Source organism: Cervus elaphus, chromosome 11 (genome assembly GCF_910594005.1).
Source record: "Cervus elaphus chromosome 11, mCerEla1.1, whole genome shotgun sequence".
Lineage (NCBI taxonomy): Eukaryota > Metazoa > Chordata > Mammalia > Artiodactyla > Cervidae > Cervus > Cervus elaphus.
This window is the reverse complement of record NC_057825.1, coordinates 43,710,894-43,723,535: the sequence shown is the minus strand read 5'-3', so window position 1 is coordinate 43,723,535 and position 12,642 is coordinate 43,710,894. Positions and strand designations below refer to the sequence as shown.

At 35.2% G+C, this 12,642-nt stretch overlaps 1 protein-coding gene across 1 annotated transcript in view; it reads right to left on the bottom strand.

Annotated features, from left to right (window-relative positions):
- LOC122703108 (WD repeat containing planar cell polarity effector) overlaps positions 1-12,642 on the bottom strand; it is a 267,027-nt gene that overhangs the window by 71,915 nt on the left and 182,470 nt on the right. Inside the window, exon 14 of the mRNA XM_043917188.1 lies at positions 11,578-11,701. Within this exon, the coding sequence (XP_043773123.1) occupies positions 11,578-11,701 (124 nt within the window). The remainder of the gene's footprint in view (positions 1-11,577; positions 11,702-12,642) is intronic.

The window sequence follows — 12,642 nt, the reverse complement described above, 5'->3', positions numbered from 1 at the left end:
ATATGCAAATTACTTGATTTTTAAAATTGTACCTTACAATAAAATTGTACCTTACAGAATTTCTTAAGAGTCAGATTGGTGGCTTTATATGTATCTGTTAAAAAGTAGTATCCGTTTAAACATTTCTGAAAAACTTTTGAAGCTTTTTTTTAAAACTCTCTTTTATAAAGAGATGGGAATACTAGACCACCTTACCTGCCTCCTGAGAAACCTGTATGCACATCAAGAAGCAACAGTTAGAACCTGATATGGAACAATGGACTAGTTGAAAATTGGGAAAGCAGCATGTTAAGGCTTCATGTTGTCATACTGCTTACTTAACTTATATGCAGAGTACGTCACGCGAGATGCCAGGCTAGAGGAAGCACATGTTGGAATCAAGATTGCTGGGAAAAATATCAATAACCTCAGATATGCAGAAGACACCACCTTTATGGCAGAAAGCAAAGAAGAACTAAGAGCCTCTTGATGAAGCTGAAAGAAGAGAGTGAAAAGAGCTGGTTTAAAACTCAACATTCAGAAAACAAAGATCATGGCATCCAATCCCATCACCTCATGGCAAATAGATGGGGAAACAGTGGAAATAGTGACAGACTTTATTTTCTTTGGCTCCAAAATCACTGTGGACAGTGACTGCAGTCATGAAATTAAAAGACACTTGCTCCTTGGAAAAAAAGCTATGACCAACCTAGACAGCATGTTAAAAAGCAGAGACATTATTTTGCCAACAAAGGTCTGTATAGTCAGGGCTATAGTTTTTCCAGTAGTTGTGTATGGATGTGAGAGTTGGACCATTAAAAAGGCTGAGCACCGAAGAACTGATGCTTTTGAACTGTGGTGTTGGAGAAGACCCTTGAGAGTCCCTTAGACTGCAAGGAGATCCAACCAGTCCATCCTAAAGGAAATCAGTCCTAAATATTCACTGGAAGGACTGATGCTGAAGCTGTAACTCCAGTACTTTGGCCACTTCATGTGAAGAACTGACTCATTTGAAAAGACCCTGATGCTGGGAAAGACTGAAGGCAGGAGGAGAAGGGGACGACAGAGGACGAGATGGTTGGATGGCATCACCGACTTAATGGACATGAGTTTGAGTAAACTCCAGGAGTTGGTGATGGACAGAGAAGCCTGGCATGCTGCAGTCCATGGGGTCACAAAGAGTTGGACATGACTGAGCTGAACTGAACTGAGACTTTTGAGGTCAGATGGACTCAAGTTACAATCCTGGTCTGCCATATATTATATAAAATTGTTGGACAAGTTAATCAATCCCCCTGAATGTCCTCATCTATAAAACAAGGATAATACATGCTTACATATTATGACGTGAAGATTAAATGTGATCATGTATAAAGTCCTTAGCTTTAACTGGCACACAATAAATAGTAATCTTTCACAAAATACAAATAGCTTTTATATATATACACACATATATATATATGAAAATGTATGCTTATAACGATTAGTAGAAAAAAGAGATCAATATTAAAGCAGGATGGGGTGAGAGCGTATATTGGAAATCTCCAGATTTTCCTCTCAAGTTTGCCTCAAATTTCATTGCTCTAAACAATAAAGTTTATTACCTAAAATTTTTAAATAAGAATGAATTTAATATGACAAAAATTAAAGCAGCAGGGTGCCAAATTTCACCTATTTGTCATCACTTTAAGATATTATTTCAACTGTGGTTATGATGACTAATTTGACAAAATGGTGACAGGAACATTTGACAAAAAGATATCAAGAACCTTATAAATGTAAGTAACTTCTGACTAGGAAATTTCACTTATAGGAATTCACTCTCAGGAAATAATCAGATAAATGCACAAATATAAGTGTGTGTGTGCATGCCTGTGTGCGTGCATGAATACACTTGTTAGGATACATGAATATGGTGTCTATTACAGCATTGCTCACAGTAGCAAAATTTGGAAATAGTCCATGTCCATGAATAAGAGGATGGCTGGTGGTACGTCTTTGTAATGCATGATGTGAATCTATTTTTACTGACATGACAAGAAGAAGGCAATGATACTATACTGTGAAAGAAAATCATCTATTACTTCTACAGTCAGGAAGTTACTTTTATTTAGGCCAAAATGTAGCCTAATGTTCTAAACTGCAATGACAATATGCAGTCCTATGGATCAGGAAGAGTTGAATTCATGGGAGAGCTTTATGTTTAAACAACATTTATTCATAAAATCTATGAAATAAAAGACAAATACATATCCTCTCACAGCAATAACCACATGTGATCAGAGTGTTCAAGAAAGATTTCACCAAAGTGCTGTCTTTTTTTCAGTCATTTCAACACTTCTGAGGCACATATGTTACCTTTTTGAGGGAAGCTAATATTTGTTACATCCCTAAAACTTAGATAGATGCTCCTTAGTTCTCCAGGTACTGACAAAAGTCAAGCACCTCTTTAAATAAAATTTTATGAGATAGTTAATAAGAATCAGAACCTATACAGCAAGCTGATTATTTTATTATTTGATCATGGTTATCAGGGGAAAGCAAAATGGAAGTGAGGAGAATTTAAACAGTTGGAACCGAATGGTACTTATCCTATCTACTCTAGAGTATTTCAGACGTGTGCCGATACTTACTATAAGTGGAAATAAGGTTACAACATCTGTTCATAGTTTTTTGAGTTCTAATAAGTATAAAATGTAATAAAAGAGTAAAGAATTATTAATGTTATATCTATACTTTATCAAACACACAAGAAGCATTTCCCATAAAAATAAACATATTCTGAAACTTATTTATTGCTGCTGCTGCTGCTAAGTCACTTCAGTTGTGTCCCACTCTTTGTGACCCCATAGATGGCAGCCCACCAGGCTCCCCCGTCCCTGGGATTCTCCAGGCAAGAATACTGGACTGGGTTGCCATTTCCTTCTCCAATGCATGAAAGTGAAAAGTCGAAGTTGCTCAGTCATGTCCAACTCTTCGCGACCCCATGGACTGCAGCCTACCAGGCTCCTCCATCCATGGGATTTTACAGGCAAGAGTACTGGAGTGGGTTTCCATTGCCTTCTCCACTTATTTATTGAGGTTCATTTATTATACTCTATCATGGTCTTTCCTTGAGCTATGAGATCCGCAGATATATACAATCTGCCTAATAAATTGTTGATTGTATCTTCTCTGCATGTCTCTTTTCCAGACCTCAACAGGTTAGAATATGTAACAAAGCAGAATTTCTCCTAGACTTTATGAAGTATTCAGTAGCCAAGAATCATCTCTCTCTTAAGAGCCACAACTTGCATATCATGTATGTCCTTCACTGTCAGAGAAGACATCTCTGATTTTTGCATTGTTGATAAAGGGTGTCTTCACACCATAGCTTTAAAATAGCTATAGTTGTGTTACATGGTCTATGTTACATGTCCATAGTCATCTTGAGTACACACCAGTTGTGGCCAGGTGCTACACTCAAATGTGCCCAGAGGTCATGTATTTAATACAGTTGATGAGAATACATCCTAGTGTTTTTTAGTCACTTTCATCTGCTAAACTAAAGAGAGTTAAGACTTCCTGACAAGAAGCAGAAGGAGGCCATCAGTTGGGGCAAGTCTGGAGTTTAAGGTCAACAACTGTCTTGGTCAGCAGCGTCAAACCTGCAGACACAGTTTCCTTACTTATAAATGTGGCCTTTTGCCCAGGCCCAGGAAATCATTCATTGAAGAAGAGTAACAGAGAAGACCATGAAGAGTTAACATCCAAGAGAAAATAAGAATAAACAGTTCTGAATAAACAACTCAACTGGAATTTAGGCAGAAAATGAATTCTGTACATCACAAATGTAAACAGTAATGACTGGAGTGAAAGTCTTAGGGTTCATCTGTTCAATATAACATAATGCCTAATAAGCGAGCTGGCACTACTCCTACCTCCACCGCTATAGAGAATCTAGTATAGTCCTTTCACACTGGACAACAGAGAGCCCTTAAGGCCGTTACAGTAACTCAAGTGGAACAGAATGGTTATTATCGTAGCTTTTTACATAATCATGACTTTCTTTATAATAATGCAAGTTTTACCCATTTGGGTGTTCATTGGAAGAACTGATGTTGAAGCTGAAACTCCAGTACTTTGGCCACCTGATATGAAGAGCTGACTCATTGGAAAAGACCCTGATGCTGGGAAAGATTGAAGGCAGGAGGAGAAGGGGATGACAGGATGAGATGGTTGGATGGCATCATCAACTCGATGGACATGGGTTTGGGTAAACTCCGGGAGTTGGCGATGGACAGGGAGGCCTGGTGTGCTGCAGTTCATGGGGTTGCAAAGAGTTGGACGCGACTGAACTGAACTGACCCATTTTTATTTTTAGACATAATATCTGAGAGAGAATGTTAGCAATATAAGCAAAATTTAAGGACTTATTTCACTGGTATAGTTATATATATATAGGGAAGTGACGCTGTAAAGGAAAGCCATACTGCCAAATGTAACACAGTTTGGATGCTTTGGGCCATTCCCTGAGTAACTATGAACTGAATTGATTACAGTTACAGTTACAGACCTTTGTTTAGGAAAAGGATCAAAGAGCAAAACGGGATTAGCTCTAAAAGAGAAATCTTGAGGAAAAAGAACCAAGTCTGTGGAAACAGATTTCATGAATCTGTTCATGAAATGGCCTTCAAGTTATTTGTACCTACCCTGAACCAATTTTGTTTAGTTTACTACTTTACTGATTAGCATCACAAGTTTTTTTCAAACTGTCATTATGGTAGAACTCTCCTCACCTCTTGGCAAGAATCTCAAGTTCCCAGATACCCACAGTTTTCATTTCCAAACAGCCCTAACTGGGCCCACATGAAAATAAGCTCCTGTGTCTATAAAAAAGCACACTTATCAGGGGCTTTCAGTTAAAAGCCTTAAGGTTTTGTCCTTGTTCCCTTCTGCTATTTTTCCATTTTGTTGTTTGATCATTTTCCTTAAAAGGTCTGCTCACATGTAAGAGTCACTTTCTAGAGTCACTCTTTAAATATAATTACTATATTAAAGAAAATAAAAGTCTCTTAGAAGGTCATCATAGTGAATCAATTCAGGATGTTTTTTTAATTTCATGTGGAACAATGTAAATAAATATGTATTTTAAAAAAACAACTAAAACACAATGAAGAAAAAGTATAAGTATAGTGTAGACCCTCATTTGTTAAAAACACCTTGGGACTGGCTTACTTTGTGGGAAAAGTGTTAATTACTAATTTAATTTCATGAATGGTTATAGAGCTATTCAGGTATTCTATTTCTTTTTTAGTCAGCTTTGGTTATTTTTATTTTTTAAAGAAATTTCATCTAATTTTTCAAGTTTTTTTGTAATGAAGTTATTCATAGTATTCCCTTTAATTTTTAAAACTTTCTGACATGTCTAACATTAGATCCCATTTACATCCCTAGTATTGTTTACTATTTTCTATTTTACCAAATTTGTCAAAGAACAAATGCTTAGCTTTATTAATTCACTTCTATAATTTGTCATTACATTAATTTCTGAACATATTTCTTTCCATCTACTTTTTTTAGGCTTATTTTGCCAGTATTTTCTTAAATTACATGGTGCTTTTTAAAAAACTGAAGTATAACTGATCTACTGTCGTGGTGATTTGATATCTCTGTACATTATAAAATGACTACTGCAATAAGCCTAGTTATTAGTTTTTTAAAAATGTTTTTGTTTATGAAAAAAGTATAGTCTCCAGTTGTATACAGTACTATATACATGTCCATTAAATCAATATTCTCTATTTCCTTAACGATGCTTTGTTCATTTAATCTATCAATTACCACACCAAAGGAATTAAAATTTTTAACTGTGAAAAGTTGATTTGTCAATTTTTATTTTATGTGTAATTGTACACATTTAGAACTGTTATATCAATTGATTTTTCTATTGATACCGATCTCTAGTAATCTCTACTACTGATTTTGCTTTAGAGACTATTTATATAACATTACTAGCTCTCTTTTGACCTAGCATAATTCTTTACCCATTCTCTAGCTTTTAAACTAAGTACATTTTAGGTGTCTCTTGTAAAAACTTATAAAAAACTGTTTCAACAATCTCTGCAAATGAAAATTTTAATCTACTTACATTGACAATGATTATTGATTTTTAAAATTCATTTCTACTATTATTGTGTTTCTGGTTTTCATCTTTTTTCTATGGTTTTCCCCTCTTCATGATGCACCCTCCCCCAATTCTTGCCTTCTTTGGGATTCAATTTTTTTTTCCCTTATCCAACATTTTCACTCTATTTGTTTGAAAATTATACACTCTATTTCTGTTCTTTCAGTGAGCACCCCAGAAATTTTAAAATGTATCTTTTATTTATAAAACCTGGTATTAATAAGTATCTCTACCTTCACTTTAAAAGTCAGGAACCTTAGACTGCTTTAACTTTTTCACTTCTCTTCTGATTTATGTGTTACCATTGTCCAGGATTTTATCTTAACTTTAATCACTTGAATTAGACATCAGTGTTTATGTTTTACATGATCAATTTTTGTTTAGGCTCCCACAAGTTTAACCATTCCTTCCTGCATCTCATACCTTCCTTCTTTTTAGATCTCTCAAGGAAGATGCTGCCCTTCAAGGGTCCTAAATTGATGTGGGAATCCCTGATCCAATTTCCCATTCTGCTTGAGCCCTAGGCTTTGTCTCCAATCCTCTGAGTACACAGCCTTTATAAGCCAAGCACCTCACTGCCAGGTGCCAGCAAATGCCCTCAAGACAAACTGTGACTTTGCTTACTCTTATGGAATCAAGCATCCTTGTCATTTCAACCTATGAGTGTTTCCCTAAGTTTCCTGCCAGCTCAACCATGCTTCAAACAAATATTTTACATATATTATCCATTACATAGATGGTCTGACTAGTAAGTTTTTCTCTGTAGATCATTCTTATTCTCTAAATATTGTTTTATTTACTGAATGTGTTTTATTAGTAAAAAGTAAATTTTAAAAAGTCTTTTAAAAATCAAATTGGCTAACAGTTTCTTTTTGCCTAACATATGTACTTTTCATAAGCTAAGAGTCATTTCTAAGAGATTACTTTTCCCCCTGAATTCCAAGTATAAATATTGACTCCAACATAATACGCATTATCCTCCAATATTATACAAATTTTCAAACATCCAGGAAAGTTGACATAATATATATATATTTTTTACCACTTAGATTCTATCATCATTTTACAATACTGTTTTATCACATATGTATTCATTTCCCTTTCTATGCATCAGTTCATCTCACTTTTTCTGTTGCAGTGCCAAGGAAAATGCAGACATCAATACATTTCCCCACAAATATTTTATAAACATGATATTTTTATTTTTAGAAAATAAAGCTCCTTCTCCCAAGATTTTGCTTACTATTTCATAGGCATTAAAAAAAAAAAAAAAAACAACTCTAATGTGCCACAATCAATAATACCATTTGAGAGCTTCCCTGGTGGTTCAGTACTAAGGAATCTGCCTGTCAGTGCAGAAGACACAGGTTTGATCTCTGATCCAGGAAGATCCCACATGCTGTGGAGCAACTAAGCCCATGAGCCACAATTATTGAGCCCATGCTCTAGAACCCGAGAACTGCAACTACTGAGCCGTATGCAGTCACTACTGAGGCCCACGTGCCCTAGAGGCTGTGCTCCACGACAAGAGAAGTCACTGCAATGAGAAGCTTGTGCACCACAGCCAGAGCGCAGCCCCTGCTCGCCACAACTACAGAAAAGCCTGTGCACAGAAACAGAGGCCTAGCACAGCCAAAAATAAATAAACAAAATTACTAAAAAACAGTAACACCATTTGAGTCAGAAAATGATACTCTCACAGTTAAGAGGAGAAATAAACAAGTAAAATGAATTATATTTCCATGTTAGTAAAATAAGCTTCATATGTGGCACATTCATTTGAAATGTTTGCCCTTTTATTTCATCATTATCTAGGAATTTCTCTTATACTTCCTATCTGTTTATAGTGAAAAGCTGTTACTTGCTAATACTTCCTTATTTGGCAGTTCTGGAAGAGTATTCAATTTTATGGAAGCAGAGAAATGAACAATCACCTTTCGAACTTAATTTAGGCAAACTCACATCTTCCTTCTATGATATTGTGATTTATAGTAATGTGAAATATATATTAGATCTTTGTCCTGTTTGTGACAAAGGAGCTTCCTGGAACTTCCTAAGTGATACAGAGCCAAAAAGATGAAAGTCTTTTGTTACTCTTTCAATCATACCTGAGTTTAGGTGAATGAGTTGACTTTCTAAAAGCCTCTACAGATAGGGGCTGAAGTGAGGGAAATCAACCACATGATTAGCAGAACTTCAGCCTCACTCCTGAACTTCTGGGGAGAAGGGAAGAAAGGGGAGCTACAGGTTGAATTAATCACCAATGGCCAATTATTTAACCAATCATGTCTATGTAATGCAGCCCCCATAAATACTCAAAAGGAGGAGATGCAGAGAGCTTCTGGACTGAAAAGTGTGGAGGAGCTGGGAAGGTGGTACACTTGGAGGGCATGGAGGCTTCGAGTCCTTTCTCACATTATTTGCCCTATACATCTCTCTATCTGGCTTTTATTTGTATCCTTTAAAACATTGCCAGTAGTAAGCAAGCTCTATTTTCCTGGGTTCTGTGAGCCACTCTAGTATTCTATTGAACATGAGGGGATGGTAGAAACGTACAATTTGTAGACAAGTCAGACAGAAATTGCAGGTAACCTGGAAATCTATTACTTGTGAATGGCATATGAAGTAGGGATAGTCTTACAAGACTGAGCTCTTAATAATGTGGGGTCTGAGTTAACTCTGGTTAGTATCAGAATTGAACTGAACTGTAGAGCTGGTGTCAGAGAATTGGTAGGTGTGGAGGAAAAAACTCACATATTTGGTGTCAGAGTGTTTGGAGTGTGAGGGTAAAGGATAACACATGGAATTTTTTTCAAGTCACATTCTAGAGGTCAGTTCTTCCAGCTTAATGATTTTATGAATCGGGCTGTACAATCTCTTTTAAAATTTTATTGTAACAATCCCCTTATTTAGCTACCATATCAAGATTGTACTTCTACTGATTTCTATCTTTAATGTTAGGAGCAATGATTTACATTATCAGGAGCATTTCTTTAATGAACACTGACCACTTTGAACACATACAAAACGTTGTCAGTAAAGGACATGAGAAATAAATTTCAAAATTTAGATTCATCTCGTTTTGAAGGAAGGCTGTCAAAATAAGTTTCATATTTGCTCAAGACAAAAAAGGTCAAGAAACAAAAAGCTGTCTCTAGACTTCTACTACTATCAAGATAAAAACAAAATTGTAATGTAAACATTTGTTTTAAAAGCCCACACTGTATACGTGTATATCAGCACAAATTCATACAATGACCTCACTATATACTTTTTGATATTAAAATCAATATAATATTTTATTCTTTTTTTAATCTGGACTCGAGCAATCTGACTCCTCAGCTTAACCAGCGAGTGATCTTAGATATATCCCTACTCTGCATGGTGCTCCTTTTCTTCATCTTTAATTTACTTTATGATGGTCTTCACTGTTAGGACTTAGTCCATTATCTAATAACTTTTTTTAGAGTATTAAAATACTGGCTAGCAAAGTACAGAAAAAAGTGAAAAAGTGATGCAATTCTAGTACTTCACAAATACAAAATTGTACTTGGCCTTTTTCTCCTCACTTACACAGAACTTCTTGTTGGCAGATTAAACAAAAGGATGGTTCTAACTTAAGCTATCTCATTCAATTTCTTCTAAACTTATGTTTCTTTTTTCTAATGCCATGTATAGCCTACTGTCAAAAGAACTACCAAACATTCCTTATAATTGAAACAACAGGAAGCATACAAAAAGGGAAATATGAAAAACCTAGTACACTCTAAGAGACAATGTTCAATTTCAGATGTAATCACACAGAAAAGCTACAGTCTAATAATAATGACAGGAATAGTCACCTCATCAAAATACATCCAAACAATAATTAGAATACTATGAGAAAAATCAATGAAAAAATTGCACATCAGTAGAACATGTGAACATTAGTAGGATATGAGTATTCTAAAGCCAGCAGCATTATAAACTGTGATACTTATGCACAACCAAATCACTACATAAAATCAGGGCAGAGACAGTGAAGCCACTAAGAATATGCCACCAGAATGTCAGCTTCATTAATGTTAATCTTTTTGTGCTCTTCAGGCAAGAGGTGAACTAATTAATTTTCCCCAGAAACAAAGAAAGTAGACTAATAGAGCAAAGAATAAAGCCCTAAGTCCAAATAAATGTGATGTCAGTTTCAGTATCTTTGTCATGAAGATGTATATGTTTATGGATAGAACACTGCTTCATTTAGGGTGAAGGATCTCTTGGAATATACCAAAGTCATTCAGATAAAAAGGCAACATTCAATTGTAGGTCATAACATATACAATATATTAACATTTCTACCTTCTAAAAAGATTTGTTTTCCAAAGGTTTCACTGTTTGGTAGAGATCAAAGTGCCACTTTATAAATAGCTTACTCATTTGTCAATTGATAAACTCAGAAATTTCCTGAGTTAAAAAGAACTGTAACAGTTAGGGTACACGAGAAGTAAAATTGAAACCCAGTTCAACTGGATGTAGTAACTGAAAATTCCATTACTTTCTATTATAAAATATATCATATATTAAAGTATACAAAATGTATACTTTCAGCTAAAAGAATAATACTTTTTAATGGACCCTGATATATACTGCACTCACTTTAAGAAAAGGAATATTACTAATACCTTCGAGGTTCCCATGGGCTTATTCTCTTGTATTTCTCTTAACCCGCTCGACAATATCCTAAATTTTGTTCTGAACACTTCCCTGTTTTTATTTCTAGCATTGATATTTTTAGGTGTATCCCTAAAGTAACTGGCTAGTTATTTATCTCCATCCATCCATTCATCTTCCACCCATTTTTTGCAATTTTATATATAGAGAATATGCTCTATATTCTCCTTCGATTTCTATAGCATCTGTCTCAGAGTAATTTCTTGACATTACCTAATTTTTCATATAATCCTTAAGACTAAAGGAATTTAAAGGCGAGAAAATGAGACACAGTGAAGCTAGCAACTTGCTACATTATATAGGAAAACAATGGACAAATCTCTCTATAGTAATTCTGAAAGTAAAGCAAACCAGCGGATTGTCTTATAACTTTATAGTACATTTATTTTAGCTGCAATTAAACATTTCTCTGTTCTTAAGAGTACAATTAAGTTAATATTTTTAAAACAACTTTACAAAGTTGGTAATTTTTGCTTTCATATTAAAGGGGCAATTATATTAAAGTGTACTGATGATGTAAAAGACCTCAATGATACTCCAGTATAGTCCTTAATAGGAAAACAAGAACAAATTAAAGAAAGAATATCAAGAGCTTATTTGTTTTTCTCTTAAGGGACAGACTATTAGGAAAGAGATAGACATATTATGGAATATTCTAATTAAAGAAGATGGTTCCTTAAATAGGTAATTAGTCTGACACTAATTAATCCAAAATTATCATTCACCTGAGCAAGTGGTGGAAGAATCTCCTTGCATATTTGCTGATTTGGTCTCTGTATTCTAATACAGTCGTATCCAGGAGTGGTCTTGTTGGAGCATAGAAGGTTCCAAGGCTTGCCTCAAGCTGTGCTGTGGAATTCAAACATAGCAGCACTAAAACAAGTTAAACTCCTTCAATTACAACAGAATACTCATGTTTGCAGTCAGTCAGGTTTTGCAAACTTGGACGAAATGTGAGCCTGTTGCAGGAAAAGATGAAATTAAAATATGACAGCTGGTACAAAAACAAACCTGTGTATAAACTTTCACTTGAAGCAAAGCTGACAATGACTCTGAGTAACAAAAAGCTGTCACAACTGAAGAAATCCATAATGAATCAACCTCTCACCACAAATGGGTAATTAAAACAGTGACTCATCAGAGTAACACAATTTGAAACTAGTATTTCCAGTAAAATCAACTCTCAGTGTGCACATTTACTCACTTTAGCTGAAAGGAGAAAACTAGTCTTACTACATTAGGCACTGAAATCAGTATTAGAAATATCTTTAAAAATAATGCAAATAAAAATAGACTTATTGGAGTAATAATATTTCTTTGTTACAACTTAAAGATAAAAAATCCCCCTCCCTTTCCTAAATACTGTCCTAAACAACACAACACCCTTGGTTTTGTCCAAGGGTGAAAGCGAACATCCCTGGGAGGGATCCCATGCTAATCGACTCTGGTCAACTGACTTCCTGATAGCAAAGAAGGACCAGAGAGCAGGTTTGATAAGCCAAAGGGCTAGTGATTGGGAGAAAAGGGCACTTTTTGTCTAATTTACCCTTTTGCCAAGACATGCCAGTGGGGTTGTGTTACCTCCAAGAAATAACTGTGAAATATGTAATTACCATGATGGTGAGAGCTGTATCAGAATACGGCTCACAGCAGGATTCCTCTGATTCTTTTTGCACTAGTAGCACTAGGTTGGATAAACAATACCTTATTTAGCAGAACTCTTTTAGGTATATTTGGGTTTGAAAGTATTAAATACCTCATCAGAGTAATTGCTATGGACTTTGCTAAGC